The following is a 22,113-nucleotide window of genomic DNA, read 5'->3' as shown; positions in this document are numbered from 1 at the left end:
TATTTTTGTTTCCAATATCAGATTTTCACATTAAAAGACAACTTAAAATTTGATTATAAATAATTGAACACATCATTTTCTATGATTACCTATTTTCAAAATCAATAATAATTCTATACATTCACCTACCTTTCTAAAGTTTACAATTTATCATCATTAAATAATGAAAATATATAAAAACTTAAATTTATCTTTTTGTAACATTAAAAGAACATTTATAATTCGAAAACGGAGAAAATATTATTAATATATCACTGAGTTAACTACATTTTATACTTTTATAACCAAAAATACATACTTAATCAAATGATATGCCATTACAAAAACAAATTAAACATGATTAATCCTCAAATCATTTTCAAGTGAATTATAGATTTTGAAACTCCACTTAGAAAATTTTGGCAACATCTTTCATGAGACCACGATTAGCACTTGCGAAATCAGAAAACTCTTGGTACGATATGTATCCATCACCATCGGTATCAATCTCGACCATCATACGCTTAATGTCATCGTGTGTGGCCGAGCCAAGGTTCTTGAGAGCATCTCCAAGCTCGGTGGCAGAGATTTTTCCATCTCCGTTAGCATCAAACTTCTTGAAAACACGGTCGTGCTCTGCTTTCTCGGTTGCGTCAGCCATTGTTAATCAGTTTTCTTCTTTTGGTATCGAAGGAATTAGATGAGAACATAAAGGTTATATAAAGAGATTTGAATGTGAAGAAGCTGAGGCTATGCTTTAAATTAGGCAAGTCTAGGGAGGAAACTGAAGTTACTAAAATTAGAATGTGACTTGTCCTCCATTAGCGGTCATTACAAAACAGTTTTATTTTGTTAAAGACATAACTACAATTTAGACAAGGACACACTGATCAACTCCTCTGTCATTTTAAGCTTTATTTCGTAATGTTAGATTTATAGCAAACTATTCATCCATAGTGAGAAATAAATACCGGAAGAAAAAAACAAAAATCAATGGCTGATCCAACCTTTTTTTGGCTTTATCTCCATCTTTTAGAAGCAAAAGTAAGTCTCTTGAGACTTGAGAGTATAAAGAGGTGTATAACCTTCAAGGAGCTCTATCAAAAGGTTTAGTGTCATTGTAACATGTATCCCACACTGCTTCCATGGCGTCTTTTGCTGCTCCATCAGAAACTTCACGATCGGATCTAATCACAGATTATACCATCATCATCATCATCATCATTATCATCATCAAATGAACATGTTCATAGAAACTAATCAATGGATCTCTAGAGTGATTCTAAAACCCTAAACCCCTAGATTGATCTAATCAAACAACCAATGAATCTAAGAATTGAGAAGCTGAAACGAAAACGAGAGGCTTATATACTTCGAAAGCTTCGTTGGATCATGTCCTGGCATTCTTCGATGGATCTACCGCGATTCCCTCCGAGGTTCAAATCGGAACCTGAATTAGGAGAGGCTGCATCTTCCATTTCTGCTTTTCTGCTTAATCGACGGTAGAGTTCCTCGGAGCCGGAGAGTCGTGGCGGCTTGAGATCGATGGTCAGACGGAGAAGGAAGGAGGCGAAGGGTAGATTTGTAAATTATATTAGCATAAGTCAGTCACTGCGCAGTTAAATGGGATACCTGTCGACAGTTTTATTTGATTCGGTTTGCATAACCACCATATCAGACCGGACATGATCCGGTTTAAGATAATTAAGTTGATAATGGGCTATAAGTATTTTAAAGAGGGTTCATAGCTAAAGGGCCGTGCTGATCCAAACCCAACACAGTGAACAACTGAGAATCCTATTTTTAGCTGAATATAAAGTTGTATACGTATATACCCAAATATGTAGTTTTGATCAAAATACATATATACCCAAATAATTATGAGTTTTTCATCAAAATAATAATTAGTATATATGTATAAAATCTGGAAAGATATTTTCATCATGTGTTTCCTTATTTTTCTCATATTCAAATCATAGAATAAATGCAGGAAAATTTAATTTTTCATAAATTTTATTTTATATTATTTAAATTGACAATCTATATTTTTGCTATGTTATCTTTCTCCTGAAACTATTTATTAATGTTCCATTTTTTTGTAAGATTTGATATCTTATATGCTTAACATGTGTTAAAGTAAAATATTTTCTTCTTTTCATGTAAATATTAGTATATGTTTAATTATGTCATCCAATTCTCAATACATTAACAATGCATTTAAGCATATCCAAATCACAAGATAACATCAAATGTAAATCCTTTGTATTCTTTTTTTGTGTGTGCAAATGTAAATCATTTATATTCAGATCACTTACTTAATACATTTCTGTTTGGTTAATCATTAATTGGGCTATCAACTTATTAGATTTTATGTAGGATTTTAAAATCCTATAAATACAAGAACATAATGTGTCATATTTCCCACAAGTCTCAGGAATATCAAAATAAATCATATATATACTATAATAAAAATGTCTCTAGAGAAGATCTTCAAGCGTTTTGACAAGAACAATGATGGTACAGTTTCGTTGGATGAGTTTTCTAATGCTTTTCTTAAATTTTTTCCCGGATTTTCTCAAGAAGATACCGAAAAGCGATTTAAAGAAATTGACATTAATTGTAATGGCCAAATCAAATACCTAAAGAAAGAAAAAGCCTACTTATACAACTAGGCCTTTAAAAGAAGAAGAGGCCTAGTTTGATGGCTCAGTATTCTATGCTAAATTTACATGATCAATAAAATATTTTTGATTTCAAAACAAAAATGATAGTGAAAACATAAATTAAGAAACGATCTTTTTTTTCAATTTGATCAATTTTTATTGGATGTAACATCCTTCTTAATTTTTTCCTCCCTGTAAATTGTAGTGACAGTTCTTTGAGTAATGTTACAATGAATATTTTGAGTTATAATATCGATAGAAATACAACACAGTTGGATCATGCAAATATGATATGGCACCTAAAAGGTTTTTTTTATTTCAAGGCTTTCAATATGTTTCTCCGCCAAAGAGCAGTCTCTGGGTCGAACCTCAGCTCCCAAGTTGGCCAATAATGGAGATCTTGTTTTAGAGTCAACACTCGTGGCTTGCCGTTAAGATGAACGGTCCTTATCCGCACAAACTGCCCGTGTTCTAGCTCCTGTTCGCAAAGAAACAATCTAAGATTAAAATTCAGACGACATAATCGCTTCAGGGCCAAAGTAAAAATTGTAAAAGTGAGTTCTGTAAGGAATGAGTCAAAACCTTGGTGGCATCTGCAAATGCGTTAAGATCAGGAGTCTTCTTCCCGTTAACTTCCACGATCCATTGAAGTGCATAGAGGCCATATCGGTTTGCGGGACTCCCGTGACACCATCTGAGAACAAGTTTTGTCAGAGATCAAATCCAACCAACCCATGAAATGATTTCTAGTTGGTTGAAGGGAATCAGAAGCAGTACCTTGTAACATAGACACCATGACCTTCCTCAGGAAGGAATCCAAGAGAGCGAACCGCAGGATGAGGATCTTGAACAACACACCCGCACCAGTTTATCACTCTTGTAGTTCCATTTCCATCTCTTTTATCAGTTCCAACTACGAGCTCCATTTCTCGGCCCTGACAAACAACCAAGAGTCTTGAGTATATCAACTAGAGAACCTTTTTCTTCACTTAAATTACTATTGTCTAAAAACTCAAGAAAATGATAGGAACTATTGTCACAGGTAGTGTGATCAATAGACACAAGACTAGGATGATAACGGAGAAACAAAGGTCTCGAGAGCCAGGAGTTAATGGTGTCACCTGTCGAAGGATTGTTAGATTGAGATTCTCATCGCTGTGGGTACCCTTATCCAAACTTAGGCAAGCGGCTTCAATGTCATTGTAGCATGTAACTGGCATCTTATCCACTGCCAGAACCATGTCGCCTTGTTCTAGAAGATTTTCAGCTTTTGATCCTGCCAGGCAGCCTTTAACACGTAGAACTTGTCGTCTAACAGGATCCTTCTTGACTAGGATCTGTAAGAACAATCAATGTAGTATATGGATTTGAGAATACACAAGGTATAAAATTCTACATAGGATGTAAACAAGAAAAAGGCTTACTTGGACCCATTCATCACTCAGACCAAAACTCCGGGCTTTTGAGAGCAAAGTAGGATACAACTCAACTTCCAAAATTCGAACAAGTGGCATTGGCCTTTTGATACCATTTATGAGAAGAGCTGGTCCATTTCCACCGGTTATGATTTTTTCAAGGACTTGACTGATCGCATATACCGGGATACCTCTGACAAACTGATGGTCTTCTGACGTAGTGAAACTATATTTAATCTGTGATCAATTCACATGAAAGCATCATGTTAGAAAAACACACACACACCAAAAAAATGTGTAAATTGCAAAGTGGGAAGATGAACCTGAGTCGAAAAGCTTCCCCAAATGGCCCGAATCCTCCCCTGCTCATCAGTCAGGGCTCCTGAAAATGAGCTACCAAAATCTGCAAAGAAAGAAAAAGATATGGTATTTGAACAAGTCTGAAGTAACTATATTTAATACCCGAGGTTCTAAATTCCTTACCAGTATCAAGCTCGATTACTTCCATATTAGTAGCTCTATAGCGGGGAGAATCAGCAGACCCAATGTTTAACGCTGCACATGGATTGGTTACAATAGATTTTCTTGACGTAGCTTGAAGGTTCCTACTCAATCCAACAAGATAGACCGAATCTCCACGTTGCAGTGCAGGTTCTGTTTAGAAAAAGACATTGCAACATGAACTCGTCCCATTAATTTGACTAGAAAAAGAAAAGGTCAAACAACATGCAATTGAAAACCATACAACAAATACATAAATCTAACAAGCCACATTACAAAAGCACAATCATCTGTTAGATAGTGATATCCAAACAGAGCAACGGTGGAACTTTCAAATGGTTTAACGAAAACAAAGCAGTAGCCCAATCCCACCTCTCCATCATCCAACCAGGCATATAATTGGAACCCAAAGGTGCTTTTCCACAGATTTTTATTGACATACCAGGTAGTAGCTCAGCTGCACGAATGACTGAAGCACCGGCAGGACCCATTGCTGACGGATTATAGGCAATTAGAGCATAGTTGTGAACAGGATGAAGAAATACCACCTGCATTTCAGTTAAGTAAGATCAATACTAAGCTTCCTTCCATGAACTATAAGAGTCTCAGTGAAATCTAACCTCTCCAGGAATCTCGACTGGAAAAGCAGCAAAGGACAACATAACATCAGATGCAGAAATGGCAACAGTGTTTTTGTCCACCACAGCAAGTCCCATGCTCGAAGAATGATAAATAATGATGCCGGTACCAAAGAAATGTTGGGAATGTACACCATCAAGACTGCACGATGGTGGCACATGAACCTGTATAAGAGAACAGAGTTTCAGCAGATGCAAGTTGCCTTTAATCACAATAAGAACTACAATCACAAATACCAGAAACATATTTAGCCAAGACAGTAATTTCAATCACCAGGTTGTACTTCAATGGTTTAGCATGCATAGATTATCATTTTTAAGACTTGTAGAAATCGTTACCAAATCTAACATGTTCTGGTGAGATAATTTAAAGTAATACTTCATAGCTTTGGAGAGTAGGAACTCCGAACCTTGAATTCAGTTTTGTATACTATTTCATTCAAGTTCAGCCACAAAGCCAGAATCCACTGCGACACCCAAATTTGAGAAAGTTCTTAATATTTACCTCAAACATGACAAGAGCAGGCTCAATAGCACGTTCAGCCAATGAAGCATTAGCAGAAAATGCTGTTGCACCTTCGTAGTCTCTTAATACCGTATTATCTGTCTCCATTGCATCATCAGATTTTAATTCACTCCCATATAAGGAAGCGTTTGCAACAGTTCCATCCGAAGAATCATCTTCCACTCTTTGTTTCTTTGCTTCTGAGCCAAAATCATTCAGAGAACCATCGCCACTAGAGGCTCCCATAGTAGCCGCAGTATCAGTAACCCCACGAACTTCATGCATGGGCTCTGTATCGTGATGGCAGAGAGGAATATTTTGGCTTATAGGCAACCCATTAATATCAATAGGTTGTGAAACAGCAGCAAGTTCGATTGCAGGTTTCCCATCCCATAAACCAGTACTGTCATTACGGGTATACAACTGTGGAGGAGCGTACCATTCATGACGGTCGATTGTGACTAACACAGACTGCAGGAAAGGGAACACGAAAATAAGTACTTTCTCATTTGAGTAAATATTATAAAAATCAATAAGAAACATAAATAACCATGCTAATAACAAGAACGCTGTTAAGACAAAACGATCCATTGCGGAATCATAACTTTAGAGATATATATTTTCTATAGACAGTGATCATAGTGACCTATCAGTATCACAATAGCAAAAAAAAAAAAAAATAGAGAAGAGAGGTAATATTGTCACAGAATCAACAGATTGCATGGAAGAATTCAGATGCCGAACAAGGGTAGACTAACAAATTATCATATATAAATGCTACCATCAATGTTTAACAAGCATAAAGTTATAGTGAGTTAGGACGTCTAACTAGAATAATTTTTTAAAAACGTATATCACCTTCTTGCGATGACGATCGCTGTGAGACATATATTCCAAGGGAACACGAGCACCCCTAGAGAGCTTTGAAAGGACGGATACTAAATCCGCTAGACATGAAATATCCTCGTTAGCAACCTTCTTTATGATAGCATGTCGTGGGACCCCAGCTCTAAACAGCATGTATCTGCATAAAATAGTTCATCCAAGTAAATATAATTTCTGAAAGTGGAACCATTTGCATTCACAATAGCTCACATGTAAAAATATTGATACATCAGTCACGAAAATTTACAAATAAGGTAACAGACAGACTAGAAGCTGAAACGTGAACTTTCTTAAGATCTCTGATGAAGAGATAACAAAGTGCATTTTCAAGACTAAATGGGGTCTAAGAAGAAGTTACAGCTGACCACTTGTAGCGAGAATGCAGATAAATAATTTTTAGAATTAAAAGTACATATAAGGAAAGATTATTTTCTGTTGGACTCGCTCTATGAGCGAGTTGCACATGGATCAAGAAAATGTGAAACTTTTAATGAAGGAACTTGAGAAGTCTTACCCAGGATCCGCGACGTACGCCAAGCCACAAGGAAAACGAAAGTTACGAGCCTGATAGATCAAAAACATTTAAGATCAGCCTATGCCCATGAGAGAGTCAGTAAGTATAACACAGCTTACGAATAGAATAAGTAGCAATCTGGAACAATTTCCAACTGATAGTACATTGACAAATTCCAGGATCATACAGTTAGAATTACTATATTCACAAAGAGCATCACCTCTGAAGATATATATTATGAACCAACTAACATTTCAGCTTAATATCTTACTTTGGAAACAAGAAAGTGCTTTAAATCATCAATTTGGTATATCAATATGTAAATTCATGACAGATAGACCCTAACCTAAAGACTAACCCAAAAAGACAACAATTCACCTATAGGACACAAGAATATCATGCATACATGCACAGAAGCAAAAATGAATCAGATGTATATTTTCGTCATAGTTACCTGCTGATAAGACAACGGGTGAATTATAGCACCACTTACTTCCAGGAAATGATCTGGAGTGATTGAGTGTAGATCCTGAACCTGTGTCAGGAAATACATTAACACAAGGATTTAGATCTTTATGAAAGACAGTAAGTATCAATCCGTTTAAGCAGATATGAAATCCTACATCTAATTTATCCAGGACTTCTCAGGGAAAAGGAAAAGATCAGCAAGAACGAATTTAATGTCCAACAGAAAAGAGAATAGAGGGCTACATGTGCATCTTACGTGTACTTTTCTCTACTACTTTTTTAGCCCGTAAAAAAAACTCCTAGAAGACTGCCGCGCGCATACAAAAATCGAACTTAGAAATAGAAGAATGGAACTCACCGACACATTAACAGTTAGTGGCTGTCCACCTCTTTCGATTTCCAATTCAACTATCTGGCCAACACTGTCATCAATCAGATTCTCCAAGTTTAGAAATTGCGTAAGTACCTGTGGTGAGAGAGAGAGAGAGAGAGATTTAGCAAAACAAGGAACAAAAAGAGCTAGACACTGAAAGTACACGGATTAATAGGTCACTTGAGGCAAACCAAAAACAAAACTTCACTAAAATGATGTAATCGAGATGACTTACTGTGCCGTTCACACGAACAAGAACATCTCCCGACTCTAAATGTTTATCAGCAGGGCCACTTGGCACCTACACAAGTCAAGACATATTATATAAGATGAAAATTTCAAGATCAGGCACCGCTTAAACAGTATCCATTTTCTTTAAAAATAATTATTGTACTGTATGTTAATAATGAACCAAAGCACTCACAACAGAGTCGACAACAAGCATTCCGGTTTCCCCAGGTGGAGATGCATGCCGAACCACCTACATGGCCAAGATATAGCAAGCTTAAGGTGTTACTGTGTAGCACAAGGAAGGCTGATCCATCCACGATGGTAAGAAGGAAAATCATGTACCTGTTCAGTTCCGGTTCTGAGACCAAGTCGCCGTATCTCGTCGAAGCCTTTGTGAACAAATGTCATCTAAATACAAAAGCAAACAGATGAAACCTTACATAAGTAACCCCAGAGCTCACATCGGACTATAGAGATTGAGCTTCCTCTGCTCTGTATCTCTAAGAATCTGGCAGTCGTGGGAAAATGGATAGAATTTTAACAGGAGACGTATTCCTAACAAAAGCCCTAACTTAATCACATCCCAAGGATAACGTTTCAAGTGTCAGTCACGGTATCAAAGTTCCATTCATATATCTAGTATGACAGAAATCCTTATAGGATTTAAAAGGAACGCAATTCTCTCTATGATTTGAGATAACATTTGTTGAAATCGATCATACATAAATTATGATTATCAGAACCAAACTAAAACAGTAGTCTAAATGTTTTCCAGGCATATAAGTCGTGGAATCACATATACATTCAATTGACAGACCATGTAATAGTATGGATAATCACTTTAAAAAAAGTCAAGACTGATATTCATGGGAATGTTCTTAACTTCACTATGAAGAGTCTCAAATTCAGACAGGTGGAAAACAAACCTGAAGCGTACCACGGGGAATATGAACTGCTTTTGGCTTATCTGTGCACAAGTCGATACTTTTCTGAAGGAAACTCAACGCCCTGACAACCTTGCAAAAATAAAACCGTACTTGATTATAAGTTATGAAATGATATGAAGCAAGCAACACTAAACGCGAGACCAGGAATCATGTCTAACTCTCTCATTGTCTCCTACTGGATACTCAGGGCCCATACATGAAAAGAAGAGATCTCAAATATACGTGCAGTTTATTTGTAACATTTTACTAACTTCCCGTTCATAATATGAACTATTTTCAGAAGAACAAGCACAGTGAACAACCTTTAGATGGAGGTTTTTAGTCTTAGCTGAACCATGAATATGAGTATGAAAAAGAGGTTGCTTACTCGTTGAAGTGGTAGGAAGAAGGCTGACGCACTTGAGGTCTTGCTGCCAGCATTCAAGGCTACCGCCCTGCCTTGCCAATCAATGACTGGAGAACCACTTGATCCACCTTTAGTACCTGATGCTGCCTATAAACACAGAAGCGAACATATTAGCAAACACCAGCATTCGCATATGTGTTAGGGTTAGACTTCGAATAACAGTAGCATTAAATAGTTGAGCATTGCATGATAAGCTACAAAGAGGAAGTTTAAACCCTATTAGGTGTGTATAAATGAAAATATGAGCTTTATAACCATGCATACAAGCTCGACACAATAAATGAAAATATGTACGACAATATTAGAAAAGATGAATACAAGCTCGACACAAGAAAGATAACATGCAATGATGTTCCAATAAGTTGGTGACTAAATAAAAGTAATATATAGTTAAAGAGTAAAGATGAATAATCACTTACTTGCATGTAAAACGTGTTGAAGTCGTTATAACCATCTCTGCACCAAAAACCAAATAATCTTTAGAGAACAAGTAGCCTTAAATGAAAATAAGCAGAAAAATAAGCATGACGGTGAAACAGAATACTTTTTATAATGTGGAGCATCCCTATCCAACCGAGCAATAGTACCAGCCAGTATAGAAACCTGCAAATCCACATTTTAACCAGAAGCATTACCTCCTCCGTCTAAACACTAAACAAAAACACTACAGATTTTTTTAATGCAAGCGCGCCATGATTAACAGAGAGGAACCTGTTTACGTTACCTTTTCTCCGCTATCATTGCCAACAACCCTAATCTCGAGTCCAACAGAAGCCGCCTCTGGGGCAAGGGGGATTTCTTCATAACTCAGAAACTGTACTGCACTCGGATCATAAGAAAAGAAGCCAAAGTCATGGACCTGAAAAAAATAATACAAAATAATGTCAGCCTGACGAGGAGGGAATAAACAAGAAGAGAGCAAAGTAAAGATGAGACACAGATTCTGATATTAGAAGATAATCACTGTAGCGCCGTTTTCGCATATGAATTCGTAACAGAAAAAAATGCACAAGTGAAACCATTTCGCTCATACTTCATAAAGGGAAAACTGAAATCTAATCTAGGGATTTGAATGAGAGAGACACTTACCGGATCCCTATAAACAGGATAGATCGGGATCTCTTCTCGGTTTACAAACGTTGCCTCAGCAACTACTGGACCTGAAAAAGAAGAAGATAAAAAAGTATACAAAGGTTAATCACTAGATACTAAATAGATCCTCAGTATACTTCAACACAGAAGCATTAGCCTAGAATATAGAATCAGAACATTGTCTTTGTAAGCGACGACCTAATCAAAACAGGTAATAGCTACGGAATCGCAAAATCCTAAATCCAATACAAAATAGAGGTTAATCACTGGATACTAAATAGATTCTCAGTATACTTCTTCAACACAAAAGGATTAACCTAGGATATAGAATCAGAACATTGCCTCTCTAAGCAAAATCCTAAAGCCAATTTCGAAGAATCACTATCATCGCCGCTAAATTAGCTGCCACGTAAGCTCAAACAAATTCACGGAAATAGATAAGTCTCTTTGTTAGAGTAAGAGGGGACCTGGCTTAACCACGTGGCGATTGGTGAGGATGATCCCACGCCTCTTATCGACGATAAACCCAGTGGCGTAGCTAGCACCGGCCGATTCGGTGTCGAAAGCGCGGCAGGCCGTTGTGCGGAGCACGACGACGGCGGGAACCACTTTGTCGAGAGCGCGACGCCAGTCTTCGGCGGTGGCAACGGTTTCGCCTAAAGGAGGATCGATCTCCAAGCATAAGTCGGATTTGATGCGAGTTTCCGTCGCCATTGATGCCTCTGATCCCAACATCTCCAGCGAATCTCCCATTTGCTCAGCGGGAATGGGTTTAGGGTTTTCGGATCGGTGGTCTCTTTCTCTCTAAAGGATATGTCAAAGAGAGAGTTGGAGGAAATGAAATCTGATGATGATAATCTTTCCTTATGTTTCTTACATAAAATTTAGATTATATATTTAAGGTTTTCATTTTTTAACCAATCAGCGTGCTAACATTTAAATCTCTAATTATTATTATTATTATTTTGAAGGCTTAAATCTCTAATTGTTATATTTTAAATTTGTTTCTATGAGAAAATGGAAAGATTAGAATATTAAACATAGTTTATATGATAGTGAGAATTTGCATGTCTAATGCCAATTACACAAAAGTCAACACCAGAGTCTTTGTTTTATTTTAAATATAAATAAGACTTTCTTCATGGAACTTTGCTGAATTGTTTTTTTCACTCCGCTTAAAAGTTAAAACTATTTTGATAAAGTGTGAAAAACATTTTTCCCCACTAATATGGATTACTCGTAACATACAGGTGATATTTTGTTAAACCAAATCAAATTTAGTAAAACATATTTAAAACTAAAATGTTGATTGAAAAAATGTTAGATATTCAAAATTATTTACAAGTTAAATTCAAAGTTATATTACTTACTTTTGATATAACATTGATTTTTCTGTGTTAATATTATTACCAAAAAAATATAAGCAAAATACAAGTTAAAAAATGAGTAAATATAAAATAAAAAGCAACAATCTAATGTAAGTTATGCAAGTAGTTCATAACACTTAATATAAAAGTTTATTTATCTTGTTGTTATTATGTTTGCTTTATTTAAGTCTATAATGATAAAATTATAAAATATAGTTTTACTATAAACTTATATTTCATTTAATTATATAATAAAGTTTAAACTTATATTTCATTATAGCTAACTAATTTATGATTTTACCTGATTAATTGGTGATCATTAGATGAATGAAAAAACTGAACACAATAATAAATAATAAATCATTTGAATATAGAGTTTTTAGTAATTAAATCATTCAACTAAAAATGAATCGTAAAAAAATCTCAATTAAAAATCATATGAAAGAAACTTTCAATTTAGTAAGAAAAAACTTTCAATTAAAAAAATACTCCCAATTTTAATTATGTTAACTTATGTTACCTTCCGTCTAAAAAACGGTGATACGTTAACGGTTTATAAGTTGATGATTTATAATGTTGAAAATTTAGTTGAGAAGTTTTTTACGATTCAAAAATAGTCGAAAAGTTTTATCACTAAAAATCATTAAATATTTTAAAATATTTATTATCATTTATACATTGTTCCCTTGTTTATAAGCTTTTAAAACTAATTTATAAATTTTAATACATTAATTTTTTATGAAATTAAATTATATATTCTAAATTAGTTGATGGGGTTTAATTTCTAAAAACCCTTGAATATAACAAATAAAAACCAAAAAATTATGTTCATTGTTTTTCAACAAAATTAAAGAGGAAAATTTTCCTGTAAATTTAATCAGAGGAACAAAATGGAGCCCGCCTAAAAATAACTTGATCAAAAATTTAATTTAATTACTTAATTGATATAAAATTTGAGGAATAAAGAATTACCATAATTCAATTACTTTTTAGAATTTACATTCATCATTGTTAACGAACAATGTACATATAATTCTGTAAATAATATTTCTTAATTTTTTTTTATAAATATATATATTTTAAACATTTTTGTTTCCAAAACACTCACTTTTAGAAACGGATGAGGGGTATTTAATAACATAATTGCCCCCTAGTTTATAAAATCTCTAAAAACTCTTCCTCACTTTCTTCTTCCCCATTGCTCAAAATGCTGACTCTACTCTTCTCCTCTCTCGGACTCCTCCTGCTTCTCGGTCTTCTCCTCAAATTCGCATTCGCCGATGGTATCAACTCCTTAACAGTTTCCAATTCAATATCAACTCCTCCTCATTTGCGTTTGTGATGGTAGTAGATTCAGTAGAATTGATTGTTCTCTGCCTCCTGCAGGAGATTTAACTCTGATTTCGAAGAAGCATGTGAAACGCGAAGCCATAGAAGGAAAGGTACTGGATTGACAGATGGAATCTGAAAATTTTCGTTTTTTTTTTCAGATTTGTGATTGATTTTGATCTTTGCTCAGGTGGTTTGGATCACAGGGGCTAGCCGTGGAATTGGTAAGTCGTTGTTTCTATGAAAAAAAGTCTCCGGCTTTGATTGTGTTCTGTCTCCATGCAAGCTCATGTGTTATAATTTGAATTTTTAGGAGAAGTTCTTGCTAAACAGTTTGCGAGTTTAGGTGCCAAGCTTATTCTCTCTGCTAGGAACGAAACTGAGTTGGTTCGTGTTAAGAGTGAGCTCAAAGGTACTAACTTTATGCAAAAAGTCTCCATTTTTTGAACTATGAGCTTTCTGTTTACACGATGTGATTGATTGAGCTGTGTTTACTCTAGGTAAGTATGCACCAGAAGATGTCAAGGTTTTGCCTTTAGATCTAGCTAGCGGCGAAGAGGGTCTCAAAGGTGCTGTAGAGCGAGCAGTGTCTCTTTTCCCTGGGGCTGGGGTTGATTATTTGGTTCACAATGCTGCCTATGAGCGTCCGGTTAGTAACTTCCTTGCTATAAGTTTTGTTATCTACTCAATAGAGAGTCTTTTAGTTCAAAGGGTGTGTCGTCACTATATTCATTTTCTTGCAGAAATCAAATGCAGTGGATGCGAGCGAGGAAAATCTTAAGGTATTAAATTGACTGGGAAAAACTCTGTAGGCACTGTACTTGCTTCGTGTTTCTACAGGCAGAGATTCACTAGCCTCATGTTACTTTTATAGTTTTATTGACGTTTGGTTAATCAATGAAATTTTGGGTGCAGACTACATTTGAGGTTAATGTATTTGGGACAATATCTCTCACAAAGTTGGTAACTCCTCATATGTTGAAACAAGGAGGCGGTCATTTTGTTGTGGTACGTGGAGACTAATGACCAATGCATATACTTTTTTTTGTTAACATCAATGTCTAGTGCTCTGATTTGGGACAATATCTCTATTTTTTTTTTGCCATTTGCTTTGGTTAATGTCTCATGGTTTAATAATTGAAAGTTAAATCTATACTCAGATAAGCAGTGCAGCAGGGAAGGTACCATCACCTGGTCAGGCTATATATGCTGCTTCAAAACATGCTCTGCAGGGCTACTTCCACACCTTACGTTCTGAGGTATGTATGTTTGAAGTAAAGAAGTTGCATGCTCGCAAATATTGTTGGCAATAAATCTAACAGTTTGGTCAACCATCATCTGCGCATGGTTTCAGTTCTTTCAGAAGGGAATCAAGGTTACTGTGGTTTGTCCGGGTCCAATAGAGACCTCAAATGGTACAGGAACATCAACTTCCGAAGACAAGAAGTCTCCTGAGGTCTGTTAACTGATTGTTATTTTGTTCATTAAATTGCCGTTGCTTTTAATCTTTGACTAGGCTTGTAGACACACATTGAATCCTCTTCTCTGTCTCTCTTTGAGTCTCTGCTTTTCTCTTGACACGCAGAAGCGTGTGTCATCTGAACGATGTGCAGAACTGACCATAATCGCTGCATCTCATAACTTAAAAGAAGCTTGGATTTCATATCAGCCAGTACTGCTCGTGATGTATCTAGTGCAGTACATGCCTTTCCTTGGCTTCTGGCTTATGGACAAGGTACTTTATTTATCTGTTTGATTTTCTTCATAAGTTACTGATATGAGAGGCCTGTTATTGAATTTCCCATTATTATCATATCACGTGACAAAAACATTTGACCAAGAAAATTTCAAGAATTTTTGGTTATAGAAGTCATCATTTGTTTAATTTAAGAAATGGAATGGGTTTTTGCAGGTTGGAGGGAAACGTGTGGAGGTTGCTGAGAAGAAAGGCAACACATACTCATGGAACTTGCTCTTCCAGAAGAAGACTAAAACAAACTGAAACTGATCAAAGTGTCTTTTGATAATAAGCTCTGAAGTCTTTTGTCAGTACTTGTGGTTTGTGTTTGTTTGTTCTCAGAAGACAGTTTATTGACTTGTGTGAATTGTCAGCAGGATATAAGTTGGATTTTCTAGGCATTGGTTGTAAGAGTTCTTCCATAGTTTACTTATGTGATGTTTAGTGAAAATATAAGAATTGTTACATCCTGAATTGATGATGTGGCGGTCTCATGTGTGAGTAAACTCTACTTTATATATAGATAGATATAGATATAGATAGATATCTATATATATATATATAGATAGATAAATCTTCCCAGTTTGACCAAAAAAATAAAAAGATAGATAGATTTTCCCTCTGGTTTGTAAAATCTCTAGAACTTGTCCTCTCTTTCTTCTTAGCCGTTGCTCAAACCTGAGAAAAATGCTGACTCTACTCTTCTTCTCTCGGACTCCTCCTTCTTCTTGGTCTTCTCCTCAAATTCGTAGTTGCTGACGGTAATAAAGTTTTTAATTCAATGTCACTCCTTCTCATTTGTGGTTGTGTGGTTTATTCTGTAGAACTGATTTGTTCTCTGCCTCCAGTAGGGGACTTCACCCTGATTTCCAAGAAGGAAGTGAAGTGCGAAGCCGTAGAAGGAAAGGTAGTGGATTGATAGATAGATAGATAGATAGGAACCGAAAATATCCGTTTTCTTTTTATTTTTTTAGATTTGTGATTGATTTGGTATTTGCTCAGGTGATCTGGATTACAGGGGCTAACCGTGGGATTGGTAAGTGGAGTTTTAATGATTATCCGTGAATAAAACTCTCCAACTTTTTTTTTTATTGTGGCTCTGCAGCTCATGTGTTTATGATTGAATTTTAGGGGAAGCTCTTGCTAAACAGTTTGCTAGTTTAGGTGCCAAGCTTATTCTTTCTGCTAGGAATGAAGCTGAGCTTTTTCGGATTAAAAGTGAGCTCAAAGGTACTAACTTCATGCAAAAAGTCTCCAGTTTTTAACTATGAGCATTCTCTGTTTACTGTGATTGACTAAGCAGTGTTCTGTTAGGTAAATATGCACCAGAACATGTCAAGGTTTTGCGTTTAGATTTACCTAGCAGCGAAGAGAGGCTCAAAAAGGTTGTAGAGCAAGCAGTGTCACTTTTCCCTGGGGATGGTGTTGATTATTTGATCCACAACGCTGCCTATGAGGGTCCAGTTAGTAACTTCCTTCCTATAAGTTTTGTATCTAACTCAAAGCTATTATTTTTGTTGTTCAAGGGCGTGTGATCACACCATACTCCTTTTCTTGCAGTATTCAAACGCATGGATGCGAGTGAGGAAAATCTTGAGGTATTACATTAGTTAGGCACGATGATAGTTTATGTTATTTTTATAGTTTTATTGACATATGGTTAATCAATGAAATTCTGGGTACAGACTACATTCGGGGTTAATCTATTTGGGACCATATCTCTCACAAAGTTGGTAACTCCTCATATGCTGAAACGAGGAGGCGGTCATTTTGTTGTGGTATGTGGAGACTAATGAGTCCAATGAAGATACCTTTTTTTGTTAACATCAGTTTGTCTAGCGCTCTTAATTTTGTGAGGCTTCACATAATCACTTTTTGTTAACATCAGTGTCTTATAATCTAATGTTTTTAGGCTATATAGATTATAGATTGTTCATTTACGTCGGTTTAAGTGTCAGGATTAATAAATTGAAAGTTTAATCTATACTCAGATTAGCAGTGCCGTAGGGAAAGTACCATCACCTGGTCAAGCTATATATGCTGCTTCAAAACATGCTCTGCAAGGCTATTTCCACACCTTACGTTCTGAGGTATGTTTGAAGTAAAAAAGTTGCATATTTTGGCAATAAATCAAACAGTTTGTTCACCATCATCTGCGCATGGAATCAGTTCTTTCAGAAGGGAATCAAGGTTACTGTTGTTTGACCGGGTCCAATAGAAACTTCAAATGGTACAGGAACATCAACTTCGGAAGACAAGAACTCTCCTGAGGTTTGTTAACTGATTGTGATTTGTTCATTAAATTGCCGTTGCTTTTAATCTTTGACTTGGCTTGTAGACACACATTGAAAAACTGTTTCTCTTTTAATTTTTTTCTCTTGACATGCAGATGCGTGTGTCATCTGAACGATGTGCAGAACTGACCATAATGGCTGCATCTCATAACTTAAAAGAAGCTTGGATTTCATATCAGCCAGTACTGCTCGTGATGTATCTAGTGCAGTACATGCCTTCCCTTGCCTTATGGCTCATGGACAAGGTACTTTATTATTATATGTTCCATCTTCTTCATAAGTTAGAAGTCCTGTTGTTTCCCATTATAATATCATGTGACAAATGTTTGACCAAGAAAATTTCAAGATTTTGGTTTCAGGAGCAATTTTTTTTTTTAATTTAAGAAATTGAATGGCTTGCAGGTTGGAGGAGGGAAACGAGTGGAGGTTGCAGAAAAGAAAGTGTCTTGATAAATAAGCTTTGAACTCTTGTCAGTTGATTTGGATTGTGTTTGTGCTCAGAAAACAGTTTGTGGCCTTGCGAATTACTTACTAGCAAGATAAGTTGCTAGGAAACTATAAGAATTGGTGGTAAGAGAACTATAAGAATTGTTTCTTCCTGAATCTTATAAGTGTCGTGAAAACTACTAGTGAAAGAATTCAATACTCAGCCTTCAGCTACATAACATCCACATTTATTTTACAAGTATCAACGTTAAAGAGATTAAAAACCTTGATCTTCAGAAACACATTTTACACAGCATTGAGAAGATTATACGCTCACAAAGTTAGATCTTCAGATGCAGCTACAAGGTGACTGACTCGTGTTGTATAGTCATCCAACAGACTTTTGATCCCAGTGGACTTGAGTTCCTACAAAAGAACCATAAAAAGAAGGTTCATGTGATGGTGGATATAATTTTATCGTGTTGTAAGAGTTCTCCCGTAGTTTACTATGATGTTTAGTGAAATATAAGAATCGTTACTTCCTGAATCTTATCAGTGCATGAAAACCAAGTATCACAGCCTTTTGTATTATGCCTTACAAACAAACATAACATAGACTGGTTAAAAATAAATATGTAAGGAGGTGTAGAAGCCTATAAGGTATTGTTAGGAGTTGGTCAGCGACGTGAAACAGAGACACAATTAGTAAACAATGCAAATAGAGCTTTCCCACAGATTTTAATTATCAGATATCATCGGGTCTGAACTCATAGCTTTCCCACAGATTTTAAATTTTAAATTATCAGATAGCATCAGGTCTGAACGCATATACCATCACTTTGGTGGATATATCATTAAGCCCCCTTTTTATACAACATATTTTTGTTTTGTGGTGGTAGTTAAACCCCTTGCTTTCATCAAATAACCAGTTCAGGTTTAAGAAACAATCAAAAAGGCCAAGTTTGAAACTCTGGACGGTCAAGACATTGCTTTCATGAGATGTGAAAATAGAAAAGTTAAAGATAGTGATGGTTTACTATCAGTGGAAAACTTAAGGAGGAAGATATTACCATATAGTGTCAAATAGCACATGAAAACTCTCCTCTTTAAATATGTCATTAACATCACATTAGTTTCAATCATATTTTCTTTTATAAGCTAATCACCCTCCTTTGCTTTGTTCTGAAAACTTTCAAGAGCCTTCTTTTCTCAGAAAGCAAAAGCACCTTTTAAGTTTCTCTTTTTAGAGCTACAAGATATGACTAAGGTACAAGATCATCATTTCTTTTTCTTTCTTCATTCCCATTTTTTTTATCAAATCATGCATCATTTGATTTTTTAAGATGAGTTTTTGGCCATGTGATCAGCAAACCATTGTGCTGGATGTTACAATAAAAGACGATAAACGCAGGACCAAAGCGAAGAAGATTGCAGGAGGAACAAAAGGTAAATTTAAACAATCAAACAAAACAACATCACACAAAAAAAACACAAGCCTAATGAAAAAGAATCATACGTTTTCAGGAGTTAACGCAATGCGGTTGGACGAAGACAAAGAGAAGCAAAACCAAGAGAAGCTTACGGTGGAAGGAGAGGGAGTGGATATAGTTACCCTTGCCCGAACTCTGAAGAAGAAAGTAGGCAAAACTGATATCTTCCAAGTTACTCCAGTCTAATCTGTTTTTACACACCACTACCCTTATATCTAATTCTAAGTGGTTTTCTGGTTTCATAATGATGTGTGTTCTTGGGGCAACATTTGACATGCTTTCTATTGCGTTGGTGTTTCCGGTATCTAGTTTATGGATGATATTTCCCTTGTTTGAAAATCAGTTTGCTATCTGTTGTTGGATGAACTCTGTTGCATGATGAAGTTATGAACATTCCATATAGCAACGGTTGTTAAACTTTACATAAAGATGTTGTGACAGCATTATTAGATCATATACAAACACCAGCCTTACTTGGATGCATTATCATGCATTATATTGTATCAATCTTTAAATAATAATAATAAAAATAAAGTTTGAGTTTATTTGATACTCCTAAAAGGAGTATAATAATAATAATAATAATAAAGTTTGAGTTTAATTTGGGGTTAAAAGGAGTATCTATATATTACAGAAGACAGAAAGTAAGACGCTCTGTGTTGCATGTTTGTTACAGAACTCTGTCTAGAGTTATACAGATTCCTTTCTTTTTCTTTTTACTATCAGAGCTATCCAAAACTGATTGAGTAACTCTTTGGGATGGTGGTGGTGTGGTGTTTACACAGATGTGAAGACATTGGTAGTGGAAATGATTGAAGCAGCTAATTCTGTTTCCAATACACGTTTGCTAAAATAAAGATGGAAAAGCTTTTTCTGTCTTATAAAGTTCCTTCTACTACTAAGAAAAAGGCTGCCTCCTTTACACACTCCTCATCTTGTTTTCAACAGCTTTTAGTCTTGTTGTATATATCTTAAGAAGACTAGAACAAAGCTTTGATGCATGAAAAAGGCTGCCTCCTTTAAACACTTCCCTTAGAGTTGCAAAGTGCAAACCATCAAAACACACACAAACTTGTCTCACTCAAATCGAATCGATCCAATTCAACAAAACAAACACACACTTTGTATGACACAGTCAGAGTTAAAAAGAGAGATTTGAAAACGTTAGAAACACTCATTTTACTTAGCACTTAGTAGATTATCTGCTCTCAAAGATCTTCAGATGTAACTCGTGATGTATAGGCATCCAATAAAGCTTTGATCCCAGTGGACTTGAGCTCCTAGAAAAGAACCATAAAAGAAACTTCATGTGATGGCGGGTAATGAAAACTAGTTAAGGCTTTTAAAGTTTCAGTTGCTGTCAGAACACTCACAGACAATACTCCTGCCAAAGCTGCATACGGCTGCTCAACTGGTTTTACAACACGAATTGCGACAACACCGTTCATTCTTTCCTTCTCTTCCGGGTAAAAGTTTCGGTAAACTCCAACACCTGCAGATAGAAACAACATGCCATGTTAGAAGTAGAACCAAGTCCATATAGCAAAAGAGACAACTTGGTAAAGATGTTCAAACCTTCTTCTATAGTCTCAACTCCAGGAAGAACTTTGGCAAGACCCTCCACTCTCAGCATTTCTGAGAATGAAGTATAATAGCAAACGTCCTGCCATCGCCAAAAGAATGTTATATAGAAAAATGAAAAACTGCTTGGAACCTCACAATGAAGAATTCACTGAGAGATAATGATTAGTAACTACCTGAACTTGAAGCAGCAAGCATTTATTAAACAAAATAAAAGCTCCTGAACTTATCCTGAGAGGACATAGTAAGTATAAACTAAACCAACTACGAAGTCAATAAGATAATCTTAATGTAGTTGTATTATTCTGAATATAAATAGCTTAAAGAAGCAGACCTCATGTAGTCTCCTACTGCACATCTTCCTTCAGTAGTTTTCAGACCATCTGGTGAATAAGAGTGTGACAAAAGTGAGATCCGACCAAACTAACTCAGAAACAAGTAAAATGAAGTTGTTACCTTTCAACTGTGTGAAATAAGGCTCCTGGACATGAAGCTCAAAGTCTACCTTCTTCAACATCTGACAAAAGAAGAGATCTTTTATCAAATTTCCAAAACTTTTTCCTGATCCAATAAGTAGCTAAGAACCATTCGTACATACATTTACGAAGTCATGTCCCAAACCATGAAACAGTTTGCTATACTTCTCAAAGTTTGAATCTTTATCAATGGACAAACTATGCTCCTCGGAAGTAAGACATTCAGACAAAGCCCTTGCTAGAATCTTGTAACTCGCAGGTTCTTCTGTGAGCAGAGAGCATTTTTAAGAAAGTTCAGTAAACCCCTAAGCTCTTAGACACAAAGCAGAACTTTACCAGTTGAATCTGTATCGTCCTCCTCCAGGAGATGGAAGCAGAGATCTCGAGGCAGGTCAAGGTCGAGACTTTGAACGGTTCCATCCAAATGCGAGCGCAGAGTAAACCGTAAAAGTGATTCTAAGGTTTCTCCGATATCCACCGACTTCGTTCCCGGCGAGTGTGGCTGTTCCATTCTCTCTCCGAGTGTCTCCGGCAAAATTCAGACCGCCGAAGTGATAACAATAAGTCAATAACTAAAAAAAACTAAAAAAAGTTTCACTAAGATCCCTAAAATTTATAAATTATCACAAGATGCTCCCAAACAAAATTCAAAATGGCGGATAAGACCTCCTCTTCTTCTTCCGTGTAACGTGACGGAGTTAAGAATCCAGACGGAAGTAAAGTGGTTACCGTTTGTGATACGTTAAAGTAAAATGAGGAAAACGTCGTCGTTTTATTCAAGAGTGGGTAGGTAGT

General features: G+C 35.9%; 4 protein-coding genes, 1 long non-coding RNA gene and 1 pseudogene across 9 annotated transcripts; 3 read left to right on the top strand and 3 right to left on the bottom strand.

Moving 5' to 3' along the window:
* Positions 1 to 224: 224 nt before the first annotated feature.
* LOC103855159 (polcalcin Bra n 2-like) lies at positions 225 to 2,527 on the bottom strand. The gene has a single exon (XM_033292311.1). The coding sequence runs from the start codon at positions 638 to 640 to the stop codon at positions 389 to 391; it is 252 nt and encodes an 83-aa protein (XP_033148202.1). The 5' UTR covers positions 641 to 2,527; the 3' UTR covers positions 225 to 388.
* A 235-nt stretch (positions 2,528 to 2,762) lies between these two features.
* Positions 2,763 to 11,493, bottom strand: LOC103855158 (protease Do-like 7). Its single transcript, XM_009132115.3, has 24 exons — positions 11,085 to 11,493; positions 10,615 to 10,685; positions 10,250 to 10,384; positions 10,070 to 10,128; positions 9,945 to 9,981; positions 9,487 to 9,612; positions 9,099 to 9,188; positions 8,515 to 8,580; positions 8,366 to 8,422; positions 8,177 to 8,242; positions 7,927 to 8,034; positions 7,555 to 7,635; positions 7,101 to 7,150; positions 6,560 to 6,725; positions 5,702 to 6,172; positions 5,179 to 5,361; positions 5,001 to 5,106; positions 4,541 to 4,711; positions 4,381 to 4,460; positions 4,067 to 4,294; positions 3,764 to 3,979; positions 3,420 to 3,577; positions 3,225 to 3,336; positions 2,763 to 3,120 (listed from the first exon to the last, which is right to left on the bottom strand). Exons 1-24 carry the CDS (start codon positions 11,368 to 11,370, stop codon positions 2,956 to 2,958), a joined length of 3,288 nt encoding a protein of 1,095 aa, XP_009130363.1. The 5' UTR covers positions 11,371 to 11,493; the 3' UTR covers positions 2,763 to 2,955.
* Positions 5,368 to 5,906, top strand: LOC117134222. Its single transcript, XR_004458424.1, has 2 exons — positions 5,368 to 5,621; positions 5,658 to 5,906. It is a non-coding gene; the product is annotated as an uncharacterized LOC117134222 (long non-coding RNA).
* Positions 11,494 to 13,076: 1,583 nt separating the features above from the next.
* Positions 13,077 to 15,545, top strand: LOC103855155 (dehydrogenase/reductase SDR family member 7). Its single transcript, XM_009132114.3, has 11 exons — positions 13,077 to 13,267; positions 13,371 to 13,426; positions 13,504 to 13,537; positions 13,627 to 13,725; positions 13,814 to 13,962; positions 14,057 to 14,095; positions 14,229 to 14,321; positions 14,474 to 14,572; positions 14,668 to 14,769; positions 14,899 to 15,048; positions 15,226 to 15,545. Exons 1-11 carry the CDS (start codon positions 13,192 to 13,194, stop codon positions 15,313 to 15,315), a joined length of 987 nt encoding a protein of 328 aa, XP_009130362.1. The 5' UTR covers positions 13,077 to 13,191; the 3' UTR covers positions 15,316 to 15,545.
* A 72-nt stretch (positions 15,546 to 15,617) lies between these two features.
* LOC103855156 lies at positions 15,618 to 18,005 on the top strand (annotated as a pseudogene).
* Positions 18,006 to 20,258: 2,253 nt separating this feature from the next.
* On the bottom strand, positions 20,259 to 22,082 carry LOC103855154. 5 transcript variants are annotated; one of them, XM_033292308.1, is made up of 8 exons: positions 21,655 to 22,082; positions 21,441 to 21,583; positions 21,299 to 21,359; positions 21,177 to 21,225; positions 21,019 to 21,097; positions 20,837 to 20,924; positions 20,635 to 20,753; positions 20,259 to 20,541 (listed from the first exon to the last, which is right to left on the bottom strand). In XM_033292308.1, the coding sequence occupies exons 1-8, from the start codon at positions 21,827 to 21,829 to the stop codon at positions 20,470 to 20,472; spliced, it is 786 nt and encodes a 261-aa protein (XP_033148199.1). In that variant the 5' UTR covers positions 21,830 to 22,082; the 3' UTR covers positions 20,259 to 20,469. The 5 variants fall into 5 exon arrangements, with proteins under 5 accessions (XP_033148199.1, XP_009130360.1, XP_033148200.1 ...); XM_009132112.3 differs by having other exon boundaries at positions 21,019 to 21,073; XM_033292309.1 differs by having other exon boundaries at positions 21,441 to 21,580.
* Positions 22,083 to 22,113: the final 31 nt, after the last annotated feature.

This window comes from Brassica rapa, chromosome A05 (genome assembly GCF_000309985.2).
Source record: "Brassica rapa cultivar Chiifu-401-42 chromosome A05, CAAS_Brap_v3.01, whole genome shotgun sequence".
Lineage (NCBI taxonomy): Eukaryota > Viridiplantae > Streptophyta > Magnoliopsida > Brassicales > Brassicaceae > Brassica > Brassica rapa.
This window is presented reverse-complemented; position numbering and strand designations above follow the sequence as displayed.

Coding starts and splice junctions, on each gene's coding strand:
- LOC103855158 (XM_009132115.3), bottom strand. CDS start 11,370: ATGGGAGATTCGCTGGAGATGTTGGGATCAGAGGCATCAATGGCGACG. Junction 10,129..10,249: donor GCAATGATAGCGGAGAAAAG/GTAACGTAAACA, acceptor GTGGATTTGCAG/GTTTCTATACTGGCTGGTAC. Junction 4,295..4,380: donor GGGGAAGCTTTTCGACTCAG/GTTCATCTTCCC, acceptor AATTGATCACAG/ATTAAATATAGTTTCACTAC.
- LOC103855159 (XM_033292311.1), bottom strand. CDS start 640: ATGGCTGACGCAACCGAGAAAGCAGAGCACGACCGTGTTTTCAAGAAG.
- LOC103855154 (XM_033292308.1), bottom strand. CDS start 21,829: ATGGAACAGCCACACTCGCCGGGAACGAAGTCGGTGGATATCGGAGAA. Junction 21,360..21,440: donor TGGGACATGACTTCGTAAAT/GTATGTACGAAT, acceptor TTCTTTTGTCAG/ATGTTGAAGAAGGTAGACTT. Junction 20,925..21,018: donor GCTTGCTGCTTCAAGTTCAG/GTAGTTACTAAT, acceptor TGGCGATGGCAG/GACGTTTGCTATTATACTTC.
- LOC103855155 (XM_009132114.3), top strand. CDS start 13,192: ATGCTGACTCTACTCTTCTCCTCTCTCGGACTCCTCCTGCTTCTCGGT. Junction 13,726..13,813: donor TGTTAAGAGTGAGCTCAAAG/GTACTAACTTTA, acceptor TGTTTACTCTAG/GTAAGTATGCACCAGAAGAT. Junction 14,770..14,898: donor AAGACAAGAAGTCTCCTGAG/GTCTGTTAACTG, acceptor CTTGACACGCAG/AAGCGTGTGTCATCTGAACG.